This window comes from Ictalurus punctatus, chromosome 6 (assembly GCF_001660625.3).
Source record: "Ictalurus punctatus breed USDA103 chromosome 6, Coco_2.0, whole genome shotgun sequence".
Taxonomy (NCBI): Eukaryota; Metazoa; Chordata; class Actinopteri; order Siluriformes; family Ictaluridae; genus Ictalurus; species Ictalurus punctatus.
In genome coordinates, this window is record NC_030421.2 from 23056162 (window position 1) to 23075669 (window position 19508).

Here is a 19508-nt window from a genome sequence, read left to right on the forward strand (position 1 = left end):
GAGGGGTGCCTTGTCCGTCTCTCGGTGTCCTAACAGAGATCAGCTGCTTTCTTTAGCATTTGCCTTTTTTGGTCATGCTAAATATAGTCTGCAAAAGAATCCAGGAAATAGTTGTAGACAGCATTTATTTTACATCTGATTATTGTCCTGAAACAAGGCGGTAGAGAAACCAACTAACCCAATCAGCATGCAGAAGCAGTACCAGGGCTAATTCAATCAGCAGCTATTAGAAATGTATGCTGTATTTTTCTGTAGGACGTCACACATTCCAGCCACTTTGCTGGTCCAGAAGAAAACCCTTTCCTGTTCAGGGACTTGAAAACATTCCTTTACCAACACTAAGCAACATCAGTTTCACGACTCCACGCAATGTTATACAAATGGACCATTGAGAATCAGCCATGGTTTGTCTTTTCTTTTATTTAAAAAAAACGTTTGTTTTTCAAATTTGCTTATAAGTCAGTATCAAAAGAAAAGGACAAAGTATCAATAAAAACCCAATGCAAACATCTCCTTCTTTTAGCTGTTCAGCACCAACATCAAAAAATTATATTACCCAGACATTTCCACACACTATTTTTCTTTTAGCTCATTTACCATATACATCCTGTGGTAGAGAATGTTTAAACCGCAGTTATCAACAAAAAAAAATTGTTTACCAATACGCCAAAAACTACTCAGTCATTAGTTTTGCAACTAAACCCCCGAATGAAAACATGTGGTGACACAAATCTCAACAGCAATTTAAAGCCAAGATAGAGAGAGCTGATAAAGACACAGACTGGAGACATTATGAGAGAATTATGAGAATTAAGAAAGCATGCCTAAAGTCTATCTAAAGGAGTATGATATGGAAGTTAAATTATTACCCAAGTGACCACCCTGGAATCAGTACACCCACAACTATGACCTATTAGTATCACAAACTTTCATTTAACCTTTAATGGCCTGTCCATATCTTACACAGGAGAGATGCAGACACTATGATATTCGATACATGTGTCTGCATGCAAGTCCTGGGAGAAACAGTGACCCTTTCAGATGGAGAAACCCAAAAGTCAGCTTTCTGATGAAGCATGTTCTGAAGGTTCATGTTCATTTTATAAACCAGACTTGTTTACAAACAAAATGACTAAAAAAAATTCATAGCATCTTAAAGAAAATGGCTTTAAGGAGCAAATATTTAGATGATTCACCAAACCTCACACACTCCTTGTGAGGATCTTCCACTGACAATTATTAATGCAGCTAATTAATATTATATATACACACTCACATAAATCTGACCCTAACCGTAACCTCAGTAACCAAAAAGGAAAACATTTGGCCTTTTACCAAAAAATCCTGCTGCTTTGTTTTTTAAAAACAGTTTTCCACATGGAGACCAGTTAAAAGGCCAAAACCATCAGATATTCCTATCCTTGTAGGGACATTTGGCCTCTATGAAGACAAAACACACGAACACACACCAAAGCTTCACTGTGCTGTCAAAAGTTTGTGGACAGCTGATAATCACATGCATATGTGCTTTCTGAACATCCCATTCCAGATTTTGTTCCTCTTTGCTGTTATAATAATCTCCTCCCTTCTGGGAAGGCTTTGTGTAAGATTTTTGCCATATAGTATACATTCTACCCTATCTATCTTTGTGCATTTCTAAATCAACAAGTAGCTTCCAGTGGTGTGTGTGTGTGTGTGTGTGTGTGTGTGTGTGTGTGTGTGTGTGTGTGTGTGTGTGTGTGTGTGTAAATATGGACCTCATTTAGTCCTTCATTCAGCAATAAGGAAATCTGAGTATATAGAGCTTGTCAGAAGAATGTCCTTTACTTGTTGAAAATAGTCTTAGATTATAATTCATAACATTATGAACATAATTCATAAATCCCCCCCCCCCCTCTCTCTCTCGCTCACACACACACACACACACACACACACACACACACACACACACACACACACACACACACACACACACACACACACTCTCATGTCTCGCAGTGTTTAGTCTGCATTGAGGAACTTCAACACATCATGACAAATAATCTCTAGGCCACTGTTAGACATTGTATGTGCACTCCTGCCAACAAAACAGAGATGGACTGAGATGGAACAATGAAGAATGTCTGAGAATGAGTGAAGAGGAAGACAAATGTGTGGAATATTTAAAAAACAAAAAACAAACAAAAAACAAACAAAAACAATAGCATCATAATAACAAAGGAAGTTCTTTCATGAAATAAACGAGTGATTAGAGGTTCACTATGAACACAATGAACACATGGCAAACACAGGACTAGGAACAGTCCTAAGCAGAGCAACGCATAGAGTGAATGAGACCTGCATTGGTGATATTCCCAGCTGGGAAATTAGGCTCAGCATTAGGCTCAGCATGGTCTTATTCCAACCGGAACCTGCCCTCCAGAACTTCTGTACAAAAATGAACTCTTTCCAGCTGCCAACATAACACTGCTTGCTTTTAGAGCTTTATGGTATTTCATCACAGATTTCCCATAACTCCACTTCATACCAAGTCATGAAAGAATGTTCTACATTTACAGTATTTGGTAAACATCCAGAGTGGCATAAAAATGCCCATTGTAGACTACATCAAAAATATCCACAGGTTAATACAAATATCAACATGAGATGGAAAGAAAAAAGAATAACCTTTTTTTTGGATTGATAACTCCATCTGCAAAATGTTGACTTGATATTGCCTATTCTTATATTGTTCATCAGCATCACTCATCATTGTAGATGCTATTGAATATTATGCAGCTGCTGGAAGTCACAAATGAGACACAGATCAACCCAACAGTGTCAAGAAACACTTAATACCAAGTGTAGATATTTTAATGTATAGAATATAATTCTAGAAACCCAGTGGTAATGAAAAGGCTCAGAGAACTGAAAGTTTTTCTGCTTCATTAATAACAGCAATAGGGTTGGAAAATATGACGCCACAATATTGATACTGGGATAGACTTTAACATCATTTAAGCCACTTCCATTTACAGTTTGTAATTGTTATATAACAAAAACTTTCAAACGCGATAGATATATTGATGCATAAAATATCTCAGAAAAGTGTATTGTGGTAAAGTTTTGCACTCAATCTTTAAAAGGACCAAATACTGAGACATGCACAATCCTTCATTTTACAGCCCACTGCATTGTAATTATATGTAACAACCGCTGATGTTTACTGTCAAGTACCATCTATTGCGGAAATCACTGCACATTGTTTATATTGTGTACAAGTATTGTACAATATATCGTGTGACTTGTGTTCCAGCACCAAGACAAATTCCATGTACACTTGGCAAATAAAACCTTTTGATTCTGAGGTCAGTTTAAAATGGTAAAACGTTCATTTTCAATGTGAAATAAAGTTCCCTTCCAACATGAAATATAAGTAGAATTTGACATTTTTTAAAGATTGTTTTAAAGATTTTTAAAGACTCGTCTGTTCAACGAGTTCTGTTGATCTCAACAGGTATGCAATACATACTTTATCATATTACAGTAAACTGCACACCTAATACATAGCTAATTTATAGTTCCTATAACTATGCTAAATCAACAGGAACAGTCACTGAGGATTAAAAGTATGCTACTGGGAAAAGGTTTGAGGAAAAATTTTGAGGAAAAGGCTTGCATGATGCTAATTGGGGTCATACGCTTCCATTATCTATTAGCCTTTTACCTCGGTCCTGCAGTCTGAAAATTCAAAAATTGGGCACATCTATGCACATTGGCCCATTGGTTATAGTGCCCTCCACTAATATTGGTACTCTTGGTAAATATGAGCAAAGAAGGCTGTGAAAATTGTAGTTATTGTTTAACCTTTTCAGCTTTTGTTATAAATAAATAAATAAATAAATAAATAAAAATAATAATTCACAAAATTACTAGGCTCAACATTTGCAAACACAGGTTTATCCAAAATATCATTTATTTGTTAAATATAGGTGTGCAACAGTTATTGGCACCCCTATGAATTCATATGAGAATTTTTTTCTTGAAGTATAGTCCCTGAAAGGAAATTCTCTTATATCATGTACTCTCTTATATTATGAACTGTTATCAAATACCCATGATGAATGTATTCATTTAATTACCTTGTATACATTTAATTACCTCTTTAAATAAGCTGATCAACTGCCATCCATTCTTATAGCTGCCAAATATTTTTTCTGTCTCTTGAAAAGACTTATTTTCATAGTGTGCTGTGTGTTTTGTCTATCTGTCTGGCCCCTGCACCAGCAGAAACCATCAACACACTGCTTCTTATCAATGTGTATAAATACTCTTGGTTCGCATGAATAAACTCGGATGTCTATTTGAGCATGCACGTGTTAGTGTGTGTTCATTTAGGCTCCCCAGATCGATCCGAAACGCTCTGAGGAGAACCACACTTTCTAAGCACAGAACTAAAAGTTAATAGAAGTTTTGTAGAACAGGCTGGAAGGCATGACGGAAGATCTGAAAGGCATAATCGGAGATTCCTGAGATACATGGAAATCTAACAATTTGGTGTCAAGAAGTGCGATTACTCTGGGCCAGGTGACTGTTTTTCTTTCCTCCCTGGTGCGGTGTAATTCCGAACCCATAATTACATAATTATAAATAAGTTGAGAGTGATTATCTCTGATACTTGGAAATCCAACAGTCCCATTACTATTTTACATTTTGTTTAGTAAACCTGGGTGATTAGGAACAGGAAATTGTTCAGTCATGACTTCCTGTTTCACAGGGGTATAAATATGAGGTAACACACAGTTCAAATTCCCTTAGTTATTCATAACAGTGGGTAAGACCAAGGAATATAGCTGTGATGTATGGCAAAAGATTGTTGAGCTTCACAAAATGGGAAGTGGTTATAAGAAAATAGCACAAGCATTGAAAATGCCCATTTCCACCATCAAGGCAATAATTAAGAAGTTCCAGTCCACTGAAATGTTATGAATCAACCTGGAATTGGACGTGTGTCTATATTGTCTCAACGCACTGTGAAGAGGATGGTTTGAGGGGCCAAAAAATCTCCAAGGATCACAACTGGAGAATTGCAGAAGTTAGTTGCATCTTGGGGTTAGAAAGTCTCCAAAACTATAATCTAAAGTCACCTACATCACCACAAGTTGTTTGGAAGAGTTTCAAGGAAAAAAAAAAAAAAAAGCCTCTACTCTCATCCAAAAACAAACTCAAGCGTCTTCAGTTTGCCAGACACTACTGGAACTTCAAATGGGATCGGGTTCTATGGTCACATGAAACCAAAATAGAGCTTTTTGGCAACAAAGACCAGAGGTGGCTTTAGCACACACAGAGAGATAGCCACATGGAAAAGTACCTCATGCCCACGGTTAAATATGGTGGTGGCTCTTTAACGTTTTGGGGCTGTTTTTCTGCCAGAGGACCTGGACATTTTGTTAGGATACTGTATATGGCATCATAGACTATCAAATATCAATGGATATTTAATGAAAACCTGACTGCCTCTGCCAGAAAGCTTAAATGGGCCATGGTTGGATCTTCCAGTAGCACAATGATCAAAAACTTCCATCAAAATCAACACAAAAATGGTTTACTGACCACAAAATCAAGGTCCTGCCATGACCACCCCAGTCCCCTGACTTGAAACCCATAGAAAACCTGTGCGGTGAACTGAAGAGGAGAGTCCACCAGTATGGACCTCGAAATTTGAAGGATCTGGAGAGATTCTGTATGGAGGAATGGTCTCTGATCCCTTGTCTCATGTTCTCTAACCTCATCAGGCATTATAGGAGAAGACTCAGAGCTGTTATCTTGCCAGAAGGAAGTAGCACAAAGTATTGACTAAAAGGGTGCCAAAAATTGTGTAACACACCTATATTTAACAAATATTTTTTGGATAAACCTGTGTTTTGTTTGCAATTGTTTGAAATCCATGAGAGTAGAGTATTTTTGTGATGTTCTTTTATTAAAAAAAAAAAAAAAAAAAAATCTACAGGTTAAACACAAATTTTCACAGCCTTCTTTGTTCATAATTACCAAGGGTACCAAAATTAATGGAGGGCACTGTACATCTGGGGTAAATTTTCACCTGAACCATTCCTGCAATACTCTTGTTGATAATTGTCCTTTATGTGAACCACTTCTCCCTTCTGAGAAAAATAATGAAGAAGAATCAGAAGATTTGTTTTTATCACACCAGGTGTCCCACATTCATTACACAAACTAGGATGTTCTGTTAAGAGCAAACAAGGGACAACACTGGCAGAAATCGCAAGAAAAAATAGAAACAATGTGTGTGGCAACATAACTGACTGACCGACCGAGAGAGAGACAGAGACGGGTAGACAAAAATGTAGAGAAAGAGACAGATGACTGAGACCATACAAGGAAGTTTAGGAGAATTGCAGCCATTCAATAAAAGGCTTAGGTTTAGCTTGATCCCCGATGCTCTGTCCTTTCCAGCGCCCCCCCATTTTCCTTCCACATTTCCTTCACCATCACCCCCTGCAGTCTCTTACACTACATTTGTTTCACGCTCTGTCAAAAAACTAATGTGGTAATAAGCTTCTTTCAGACATGAACACTATATGAATCTACTGAAACAGCACATAGTCTGTTCACTGTTTCTGACATGGGACACATACTAGTACTAGTTATAAAGCCAACAAACAAACAAAAATTGTACATCTGTACAGGTCAGCTTTAGTGCAATGACAACTTGTACAATTAAAATACAGTAAATCTGTGAAATTACCAATAAAAACAAAAGTTGGCACAAAAGCACTTGAATTGTAATACAAGTGGAGTGGATTTAAAAAAAAAAAAAAACAAGGGATGCATAAATCCAATTATAAACTCCTTTGAGAGAGTGCACAAAAGTCTAAAATAATTTTCTCCTCCGAGTTTTTATTATGTAGCATATTTAAATTGCAACACACAAAATATATGATCCATATACAACTCACGTTAAAACCAAAGGACTCTATGCGTGTGTGTGGAAAAGTTTCAATTTGTATTCAGCAGTGGGAAAGACAGGTCTCCCATGCCTCTCCTTTTTGGGAAATAAAGAAGGAAGTGCATATTTTGGAAACTTACTCTCTGTGGTTGGAGTAGAAGGCTTCTTGCTTTTCTTGTCAGCTGGTGTTGAGCTTGAGGCACTGGGATCTGAAGAAAAAGTAGACAGCGTGTGAAATGCTGACTTTTCTAAATATATGCAGGGAGAGAAAGAAAGAAAGAAGAGTGATCGAGATAGAGATAGAACAGAGGAAGATGGAGAGAATATCATTACTTATTATTGGTTGGCATGCATTAATAAAACCACCACATATCTGTACAAGTCTAACAAAACTTGGGCTGAACCCCTCCTCCCCAAAACAAACAAACAAACAAACAAACAATCAAAAACAACACACTGCTATTCAGGTTATGTGCAACAGCAGTTTTTTCTTACAAATACAGTCATCCTGCCTGTACCTATAGGGACATGTAGCTGGGAGGCCATGCTGGCTGGCCTTGGTAATTGCAGGAAACTGCTGGGATGGAAGGAGAGTCAGCCAGTCACACCTCCCAGACCAAATCAGACCAGACTAACACTGCAACACGGAACTTAAACTGCGCTGAGCTTTAATCCATATATCCACAGGATGCATGGCTGGGTTACATTTTGGACCAAAACTGAATTTGCTTACCATCAACCAGCACCATGCAGCAGCACTCAGCATTTCCTGCACTGCTTTCAGCTCTGCACACATACTGGCCCTCGTCTTCAGGCAAGGCCTTATCGATGGTCAGGGAGCACAGGCCACCTGATCGTACAGAACACACACAGAGACGTAAACACACACACACTTACCATATATACATTGAAAAAGACAGAAGATCTTCAGTTTGAGTCAAACACGTGTGATTCCAATGAGAAACTTGTACAGGATTTTAATTAGAGTTTCGATCATATTTTGGACCCATTTCTATAAGATTCCTATAGGAATTGTCTTGAAGGACAAGATATAAATATCCTGTAGGACCACTTTTACGGGATTTTAAATGGGACCATTCAGGTTCTTATTCAGGCCTATATGGGAATTCAACGTGATAATTTTTAAGAATCATAAAGGAACCCTTTTCCAGTGTAAATTAGCTACTAAACAAATAGTACTTTTTTGATGGCGTCTTGATGTACACTGTACAGAGAACATCAAGCTTATGTTGCACATTGGTCAACCTGTAGCTGCAGTAACATCAACAAGATCCGATTGCTATTATGTTATATTATATTATATTTTTTATATATATATATATATATATATATATATATATATATATATATATATATATATATATATATATATATATATATATATATATATATATAAATAAATAAAATATATGGCCCTTTTTCAGGAGACCGTATTTTAAGAAGATAATTTAGTAAAATCCAAATAATTTTTTCAGATCTTTATTGGAAAGGGTTGAAACAATGTTTTTCAAACTCTTCTTGAACAAAATTGGATGAAACCCATCAACTGGATCAAATGCAAAACTATGCAGCCAAAACATTGTGTGTTATCCATGAATGGCTCCAGACAACAGAAGACCAGCCTTCGAAAGCTTTAGTGGCGTGTATAAACTTAGCACATTCAAGAAATTCTCTGATATCCTTATGCTCACCATTCATACTTCTGCACATATATGATACAAGCTTTTATAAGGAAATCATTAGGTGCAGACTGCAGACAAAATGGAAAGCAGTTATAATGCTATTAGATAGTGCGTTTAGTTATTTTGGCTCATACTCATACACTGAGATGAAGCAGACCTCTTGGACTGGACATCAAATTGGGCATCTAAATTTATGGCACCAGTTTTAAACCCCATTCCCATTAATTATCTAGAGTAACTGCATATGAGAAGAATTCTCATTCTGGAGCACATCGATGGAGTCAGAACAAGGGCTCAAAGACAACATTGTTGAAAAATTGTTTGACTCCAATCTCCCATTCATATTACATTCTCATATGATTTTCCTAATCAAGTCTGCATGTTGGAGGAATGTCTGCGAGACATAAAATAACCTACACGTGGAAATACATTACAAATATCATTACATTTTACATTTAATGATAAACTACTGTTGCTGCGCAGTGTAGAAAGAATAATGTCCTAAACAAAAGTGCACAAGTGGCAATGTTAATCCAAAGATATTTGAGATTTTGAAGGTAACATAAATAACCAATCGCAAATACTTGTTAATGTGTGGATTGATGAACAGTAGTTTTAATTTCAGTTTTGTTTTTAATAAATATATTTCCTTTTATATTTTTATTTTGATGCAACAAAACAAAAAACCAAATATGAAGGACAAATTTTATACTAACCCTCATTGGTAATGATGATAAATTTGGATGGCTTGATAACTTTTCCATCTAGACTCCATGTGACGGTAGCAGGTGATTCAGATGAAAACTGGCAATGCAAATGTAAGCGTTCCCCATCCAATACTCTCACATCTCTCAGTTTTTGTGTGAAAAGTGGCTCTCCTGCCTTCATTTTCTCCTTCATCCCTCCATGTACACAGTTCAGATCATTTTCCTTCCCTGTGGAGCTCTTTGGCTCTGGGCTCACTGTATTATTCTCTACACCCCCTTGTTTCTTATTCTTGTTTAACACAGATCTAAAGTCAGTTGGCTCATTTTGGTTGAGATCTGCCTTTGCAGAATAAGTTGAAGCAGGTTTGGGGCCCACAGTTCCTTTCTTGCCCAACACTGCTCTGAAGTCCACCTGCTGGGGGAAGTGGATCTTCCTCTCGTCCTCACTTTGGGTCTTGGGCTTGATTTGCCGTTGGAGGTTGCTCCTGAAGTCCATCTGCTCGGCCGTGGTCTCCTTCAGGTCCTCCTCCGAGACACTCTTGGTGGTGACCTTCCGTCCCAAGACGGTTCGGAAGTCAATCTGCTCAGCCTCCTTCTGTCTGATTTGGTCTTCCCGATGCTCCTTGGTCTCCACTCGCCTTTTCAGAAGACCGCGGGAAGCGACTGACTCCTCTGGTTCCCAACGGCCCCAAACCGGATCTGGCTCTGATGGGAGTGTTGTGGAGTTTGGTGCCTCTCTCTGCTCTCCCTCGTCTTGCTCTGTCCTCTCCACCCCTCCAGATCTCTTATCAGCCCCTCTACAGTGAAGGGAAAGCAGCAGAAAGAACACAGCAATGTTTAAAAAGTAACAACCCACACTAGAGAGCAGCATAAATGAGCAGGGATTTAGTCAAACACAGCACAAAGTTACATCACAGATGACTTCAGAAGCCTTATAAGGAAAGGAGTCTAAAAGGGGCACTTTTGCTAGAGCGCTCCCCTTGAGACTACAGCGCAGCTGGAGGAACCGGCATCAACAATTTGTTAAGCTAGAGGGTTTACAGGTTATTGGCTGAGCCTGGAAGCAGAGCCATCTATAAATAACGCTACAAAACAAACGAGAGGGGGAACTCAGAGAAATACTTACACTTTATAGGATTCATGCCCAGTCTCCTCATTAACTAACAAAGGGGCCACTGCACTGCAGTCTCCTATTTTGTTTCTGCAAAACAAAAGATTTGTGGGTTCAGACAAAAACTGGAGAAGCAGCACAATATTATGCAGAATTGAAACTATGAAAATGAACATACTTCATTTTCTGCACTATATTTTTGAAGGAAGTGAAAGCACTTCATCTACCACTTCTGTTCACACATAAAACTTCTGAACTGAAGCCTATTGTTTCTCCCCTTATTCATAAAACAACACAATACAAATCCATGAATTTAAATAACAAAGTAACTTCCTCTGGTCTCCCCAAAACCTGACCTGGCCTGAGTGAGATTCGTCAATTCATTGATTTTGCTCACTTTTGAACATTTATCAGGAATATAAAAGACAAAAACATTTACAACAGAAAGGTCGTAAAAGAGCTCATACTTGAGATGGATCTCGTAGTTTCCAGCATGATGAGCTTTCACTCTCCTGATAAGCAGTGAAACTACATCCTCTTTCTGCAGCATCTCAAAGTCCTGCCCAGGGGACACTGGATGTCCATCTTTCATCCAGAGGAATTCTGGGAAGGGGTCTCCTGCGATGGCACAGGAAAGCAGAGCATGCTGACCCTCGCACACTGTGGTGGACTTGGGCTTAGTGATGAACCATGGTTGTACACCATCCTGGGGCTCTGAAACACACACACAGACACACACACACACACACACACACGACTTTTTATAATCCCACTTCCGCTCAATTCCAAAGGAATTCTGCCCAATTCCAGAGTTATTATTTTCAATTGTACCTGCCATGAACAGAAGAAAACATTTACTGATGAATAAATGAATGAATGCTGCAAATGTGTTGCACAACATCACCTTGTGATATGCTTCAATGTTAATCTACATGGTGTTTCATTGTCCTACAAGCATCATATCACACATACTCCTGCAGGAATGAGAGAAAAAGCTGCCTGCTCCTACAACTGGGATCCAGGCCCCAATGCGTCCCTTTAGCTCAGGTAAAAGGCACCACTTTAATGCTAGTTATTGCATAATAACACGTAATAATAACATTGATCAATACCTTGCACAGTGAGAGAAGCTTCAGTACGAGCTTCTCCCACCTCATTCCATGCCTCACAAGTGTACGTGCCGGTGTCTTCTGGAAACACTTCCTGTATGAAAAGGCTGTACTGGCTGCCTTTGCTCTCAAAGTGAAAGTCTTCAGACTCTTGAATCTCCTTGCCATTTTGCAGCCAGAGCACCTCTGGAGCAGGATGTCCTAAACACCACATCACCACATTCAGATATGTCAAAGGTCACTGCAGGTCACCCTGTTATTTAAATAGAGTCATTTAAATAGATTTAACCACTCCTAAATGACAGAAACACCTAAAATAAGATGTTTTTTTTTTTTGTTACTGAAGCCAACAAGCCACAATGTTTCCATTTTAGCCTTTGCTGTATCATACAATCTGCAAGAAATTTGTAAGATAATTCTCAGAATTGTAACTACTCTAGAGGTTGATACACAGGAATGGCCTTGAGGCAAAAAGCATTTACACAATCCAAACAACAGATCTCGGGAGAGATTAAAGGAAATGTTCGCAAAACAACAAAAAACACAGATAAAACTCAGACCTACAGACAAATACAGTAGGAAAGTAGGACACAATACAGAATACTAATATAAGCTCAACATAAGTACAAAAGCAAAGAAAGCACAGTGCTGTCTAGAGGAAAACTTTGAAATAAAAGCAATCATGAGCATACTTTGCATTTTACGTGTTATCATTGTATGATATTACTGGCAGAAATATTATTACTAGCATTGCCTTTGCATAGCACTAGGGTCCCTGGTCTGATCCTGATATAGATTTAATGTCTGTACATGCTCTCCTCGTAATGGTATGGGTTTCCCAGAAACATGTCAGTAAGTGGACTGGCTACACTAAATTGCCCCAAGGTGTGATCGAGTTTGTGAATGTGTGTATGCATGGTGCCCTGCAATGGACTGGAATCCCATCCAGGGTGTATTCCCTCCTCATGCCCAGTGTTCCCAGGATGGGCTCTGAATACACTGCCATCCTAATCCGCAGTTAATGAAGATGAACGAATTAGACTGCACTTCCTGATTACAGCCCACTGATGTGCAGAAGAAACAGTGTACAAGTAACAATCCACTGCAGTGGGAATATCGCTTACCTGTCACCTCCACAGTCATGGTAACTTGGCTGCCATCCATGACCCTTAGATCATGCAGTTCCTTTAAGAACACTGGAGCAGAGAGTCTCTTCTGCTCAGAGACCGGCACAGCAACTGGACTTTTAATATTTGACTTGGCTGGAACAACCACACAAAGAAAATTAGATAACGAGATTAAAATGTGACTCTTCACAGAGCAGCTGTTCTGTTTTTATATGTTTTTTTTTTAACTGAATACATGCGTGTCAAATGTCAGACTTTTAAAATAAAAAAATTACATGTAAAATTTACAGTGCTGCTTGAAAGTTTGTGAACCCTTTAGAATTTTCTATAGTTCTGCATAAATATGACCTAAAACAATCAGATTTTCACACAAGTCCTAAAAGTACACGAAGAGAACCCAATTAGACAAATGAAACAAAAATGTTATTCTTGAGGAAAATGATCCAATGATCCAATATTACATATCTGTGAGTGGCAAAAGTATGCGAACTTCTAGGATTAGTCGTTAATTTGAAGGTGAAATTAGAGTCAGGTGTTTTCAAGTAATGGGATGACAATCAGGTGAGTGAGCATCCTGTTTTTTTGTTTTTTTTTTTAAAGAACAGGGATCTATCAAAGTCTGATCTTCACAACAAATGTTTTTGGAAGTGTATCATGGCATGAACAATGGAGATTTCTGAGGACCTCAGAAAAAGAGAGTTGTTGATGCTCATCAGGCTGGAAAAGGTTACAAAACAATGTCTAAAGAGTTTGGACTCCACCAATCCACGGTTAGACAGACTGTGTTCAAATGGAGGAAATTTAAGACCACTCTCCAGGAGTGGTCAACCAAGAGCAAGACATGTAATAGTCCATGAGGTCACAAAGGAACCCAGGGTAACTTCTAAGCAACTAAAGGCCTCTCTCACATTCGCTAATGTTGATGTTCATGAGTCCACCATCAGGTGAGCACTGAACAACAAAAGGTGTGCATGGGAGAGTTGCAATGAGAAAGCCACTGCTCTCCAAAAAGAACATTGCTGCCCATCTGCAGTTTGCTAAAGATCATGTGGACAAACCAAAAGGCTATTGGGAAAATGTTTTGTGGATAGATGAGACCCAAAATTAAACATTTTGGTTTAAATGAGAATCATTATGTGATTCAATCTGTGAAACATGGTGGCAGTAGTATCACGTTTAGGCCTGTTTTGCTTTTACTCCAGCGAATTCTAAAGGAAAATGTCAGGACATCTGTTCACAAACTGAATCTCAAGAGAAAATGAATCATGCAGCAAGTCAACGACCCTAAGCACACAAGTAGTTCTACCAAAGAATCGTTAAAGAAGAATAAAGTTAATGTTTTGGAAAGGCCAAGTCAAAGTCCTGACTTAATCCAATAGTAATGTTGTGGAAGGACCTGAAGCAAGCAGTTCATGTGAGGAAACCCACCAACATCCCAGAGATGATGCTGTTCTGTACTGAGGAATGGGCTAAAATTCCTCCAAGCCGAAACATTTACCGACACAAAGTGTTACATCTATGCATGTAGTTTTTCTGTGTAATTGCTGTTTGTTGATGTTGGTTTTGTACTGCCTGGCAGTACACACACTACTCAGACAATAAGTCCATCTTGGCTAGAGGTCAGGGCCAAATTAATGTACCTTGTATTAAGGACAGAATATCATCTGTCTGTCGATGTTTTGTCAGTATATAGTAGTTTTGGCTTCACAGAATGAGTCATTATATTTATTTTTACTTTGCTCTAATTGTCTCCTAATTTTATGTTAGAATACATACTAGTGCGCATGTGTGTGTGCATGCACATTTATTCTTATTGGTGTGTGGTTTGAGGACAGTATTGAATTGATGGCATGCTCAGTGGTTGCATGCATTGCTGGTTTCTGTTCCGTTCCCTGACCTACTCATTACAATTCACCACACAAGTCCCAAATTCATTAGCTTTGTGTTCAATTCAGGAGACTGTTTCAAAACCTTTGAGAAGAAGAAGAACCAATATAAACAATTAAGCAATACAAGGTCAAATTTACTCATTCAGACCTGAAGAAACCGTCCTGATCCGCTCCGAGTCTGCTGATTTCGGCCAGATGAGATCATCCTGACCTCAGTATACAAACGTGGCCATAATCTTATTAATTTAATATGATACCAGAGAGGCTGATAATCACTCAGTTGTAGGGGACCTTTAATATTACATGATCCAATTTATGTATAGAGGCTAAAAACAAGACCAGGTGAAGGGACTCACAAATCAATACCAAAACCAATTTACAATCTATACAGAATGATTTCTAAACAGAATGATGTCATTGTGCTACCATAAGGACTTCACTTAGCTCCTGAGATGCGTGTTAAATAAATGTACATATGATTATATTTATAACAACAACACTATGTACACAATGTGATGTCAATATTATCCACTACTGAATTCCAGTAGCCTCCCTCGATGTCATCATGGCCAACTCCTTCTCGCCATCCCCATATACAGCTCTACAAGTCCAGAAATGCAGGCTGGTGATTAATGTCCATGTGCACATTGTTTCATAAATCTCTTTCATTATTGTCATTAACTAAAATGTCTATCAATATGGATATTATTTTTGCATTATGTCTAATTTGTTCAAAAGTAGTAACATATTATTATCCCTTATTACTTCCTTCTCCTCTGCAATACTGGCTGCTCTCCACATCTGTCCTTCAGAGGGACAGGCAGTACTGGCCTATCAGATCCAGCCACGGCTGTGTGGGAAAACGCTGGTATTTCACATTTTTAACTCACATCAATGTTGAACCTTTGCCACAGAGCAGTTCACAGATCGCAGCAATACAAGCAGGAACACAGAAAACAGCTGTTCTTTTAATCCTACAGAAATCTCTCCTAGAATGCAAAGCCATGGGATTCACTTATTAAAAGGAAGCGAAGTGTCCTACAAAAAAAAAAAAAAAAAAAAAAAAAAAATTCCTTTGCCAAGATAATTTTTAATATAGTATTTCCACTCTCCACAGTAAAAAGCTTTAAGAGTTCCTGGTGAAGTTATGAAAAAAGGGGTTTGAGATATTTGATAAAACCTGATATGAAAATATTTCTAAGGATCAACTCCATTAAATCAATTCTTTTCATCAAGAAAAAAAAGTCAGGATAATTTGAGCAATGGGGAATTTTCCTTTTCTTTCAGAGTCTTTTAATATCCTAAGAGCTGGCATGATTTCAGCTCTGTGTAAGAAACAGTGGTATGTCTGTATTTGGGGTAATCCAGTAACTTCTGAACATGCCTTTAACCCTCTCATACTGGTTTGATTCTTGCATTCTTAAAATTATTTTCTGTGTTTTTGTAATGAGTGCTGTCTTGATCACAACTGTTCTCTGGTGATTGTGTGTTTTTTGTGTTACAAATTCTAATGCTGCTTGGGGTGGGCATTTTTATTTCTTCTTTTTTCACCTCATGGTGGGACAGTACACAACACATTCATACCTTTCACCAGCACTTGGGCAGTGCACACTGCTCGCCCATTCTCATTCTCAGCCACACAAGAGTACAAGCCTTCATCAGCACACACTGCATCCTGTACAATCAGCTGGGCCTGAACGCCATCAAACACAGTATTTCCATATGGGATTGCTTTATCTGAGAGAGAGAGAGAGAGAGAGAGAGAGAGAGAGAGAGAGAGAGAGAGAAACCATTAAAAGGATCCGTATAATGTGCAGGTGTGCATGTGTTACACACAGTAACAAGTTATATCCCCACTTCCTCTATATAAGAGTTCAGGGGGTTACCACAAACTTGATCATTTCCTCATGAAACTGATATTTGTCATGTACTTATTTACTGTATAAAGGAACAGGTGGTAATTTTCCCATCAATACTGTTCTTAAATGATCAGAATATAATAAATATTATCAGTAAACAATTTATTTATAACTTATTCATGTTATGATTGTGGTTGTCACCCTGTTTTATATAATAGACACACAGGCTTTACATTTACTGAAACCTTTAGAATTGTTTATATTTCTGCATAAATGTGTCCTGAAACATCATCAGATTTTCACACAGGTCCTAAAAGTAGAAAAAAGAACCCAAATAAACAAATCAAACAAAAATATTACACAGCCATTTGTTTATTAAGGAAAGTGATCCAATATTACATATCTGTGAGTGGCAAAAGTATGTGACTCTCTAGGATTAGCAGTTAATTTGAAGGTGAAATTAGAGTCAGGTGGTTTCAATTAATGGGATGACAATCAGGTGTGAATGAGCACCCTGTTTTATTTTAAGAACAAGGATCTATCAAAGTCTGATCTTCACAACACGTGTTTGTGGAAGTGTATCATGGCAAGAACAGCAGAGATTTCTGAGTTTCTCAGAAAAAGAGTTGTTGATGCTCATCAGGCTGGAAAAGGTGACAAAACCATCTGTAAAGAGTTTGGACTCCACTAATCCACAGTCAGATATTGTGTACAAATAGAAGAAATTTAAGGCCATTGTTACCCTTCCCAGGAGTGGTCGATCAACAAAGATCACGCCAAGAGCAAGACATGTAATAGTCCATGAGGTCACAAACTAACCCAGGGTAACTTCTTAGCAAATAAAGGCCTCAGTCACTTTGGCTAATGTTAATGTTCATGAATCCACCGAACATCAATGGTGTGGATGGCAGGGTTGCAATACGAAAGCCAATAATCTCCAAAAAGAACACTGCTGCCTGTCTGCAGTTTTCTAAAGACCACCATCAATGTTTTGTGGATGGATGAGACCAAAATAGAATTTTTGGTTTAAATGTGAAGTGCTATGTCTGGAGAAAGGAAAACAGTGCAATTCAAAGAGAACCCAAACACACAAGACGTTCTACCAAAGAATGGTTAAAGAAGAATAAAGTTAATGTTTTGGAAAGGACAAGTCAAAGTCCTGACCTTAATCCAATAGTAATACTGTGGAAGATCCTGACGCAAGTAGTTCATGCAAGGAAACCCACCAACATCCCAGAGATGAAGCTGTTCTGTACTGAGGAATGGGCTAAAATTCCTCCAAGCCATTGTGCAGGACTGATCAACCGTTACCAGAAACATTTAGTTGCAATTATTGTTTCATAAGGGGGTCAGAAACTGAAAGCAAAGGTTCACATACCTTTGCCAGTCATAGTTATGTAATATTGGATCATTTTCCTCAATAAATAAATGACCAAGTATAATATTTTTGTCTCATTTGTTTAATTGGCTTCTCTTTGTCTACTTTTAGAACTTGGGTGAAAATCTAATGATATTTTAAGTCATATTTATGCAGATATATAGAAAAGTCTTAAGGGTTCACAAACTTTTAAGCACCACTGTATATAGATAGATAGATATTATACAACAGCTACCAACTGGGTAGGGTGAATGCTAAGGGGCTGAGACATGTGGAGCCAGCCAACCACAACTTTTCGAATATAGAGTAACACACTCAGCTATCTACCCTCTTCTGCATCCATTAGTGTCACTGTGATTGACAGGGGAGACAGTAATGCAATTACTCCCACCCTGAGAGCATGGACAATTTTACCCTCTTGGCACCTAGCTATGGATGACCATGGTATCATCAAAATTTCAAACTTGCGAATGCTATAAATGAATCATATCACACAGTGATATCTTCTTTGTTTGTGTTAAGACAGACTTCCCATTGTAACATGATTAATATACAGTCAGATGTTTGGACATAGCTGCTCATAGAATAGTTTTCCCAATTCTTCTGCTATTTTAGAAGAATAGTGTAGGACAGTGGTTCCCAAACTTTTCCAGGGCAAGGCCCCCCAAATGGCATTAACATTTGACCGAGGCCCCCCTTTTACAAGATGTCTTTAAAACACATTAAAAATACAGACTTCTGAATATATCCCCCTTTTTTATTAATAATTACATCATACATCTTTACATTACATTAGGAATTATTTATATATATATATATATATATATATATATATATATATATATATATATATATATATATATATATATATATATATATATATATATATATATATATAAATATAAATCATGTATTTATTTTTCACAACAAATTGTTGAGCCCCCCCCCCAAGGGGACCACGGCCCCCACTTTGAAAACCACTGCTGTAGAAGATTAGAAGATTAACATGAAACAAAACATATGGAAATATGCAGTAAAACAAATGAAATCTATTTTATATTATATATTCTTAACAGTATTCCAGATAAAGCTTCGCACAAGCTTGACATCATTAAAGAGCTCCTTCATGAAGCTGGTTGAAAGGTTCCCACACAGGCAGAGAACCTTTGGCTGCTTCTTCTAAATTTGTTTGGAAAAAGTGAAAAATCCTTATAACGAAACACATTTTGATTCAGAAATTAACATTCATACGTTAACATCACTATTTACACAGTCGATTATTTTGTCTTAGGAACAAATTTCAACCATAAGCCTATATCAGAATGATCATCTCCAAAGTTTTGGCTGGTAAAGTACACAGACAACTTAAAGAAAAAAAAGAAAAGAAAAAAAAAAGAGCCACCACATATGACCAGAGCAGCTTCAATGTGCAAGAAGCTCTCATATGAATCAATGTCTATGTTGTAGTTAAAAACCTCACCAAGTCCAGGCAAGTGTAACCTCTCAGAGTAATTGATGTATGTTTTTCCTTTATACGGCTCTTGGACCACATATAGATTTAACTGTGGCTTTCTGACTATAGAGGGGGATCTCAACAGCAAAAAGCCCTAAACCTCGGTTTTCAAGGGTAAGCAGATAAAATCTGCACAATTGTGCATGACAAATTACACAAACAG

At 37.9% G+C, this 19508-nt stretch overlaps 1 protein-coding gene across 2 annotated transcripts in view; it reads right to left on the reverse strand.

The window, feature by feature from the left end:
- Nucleotides 1–19508, reverse strand: part of mylka (myosin, light chain kinase a) — a 59604-nt gene that overhangs the window by 11562 nt on the left and 28534 nt on the right. For both annotated transcript variants that reach the window (XM_017469572.3, XM_017469571.3), the window contains 8 exons: nt 16180–16332; nt 12704–12841; nt 11583–11780; nt 10938–11184; nt 10486–10560; nt 9369–10156; nt 7683–7799; nt 7090–7158 (listed from right to left, as the gene is read on the reverse strand). In XM_017469572.3, the coding sequence (XP_017325061.1) occupies nt 7090–7158; nt 7683–7799; nt 9369–10156; nt 10486–10560; nt 10938–11184; nt 11583–11780; nt 12704–12841; nt 16180–16332 (1785 nt within the window). The remainder of the gene's footprint in view (nt 1–7089; nt 7159–7682; nt 7800–9368; nt 10157–10485; nt 10561–10937; nt 11185–11582; nt 11781–12703; nt 12842–16179; nt 16333–19508) is intronic.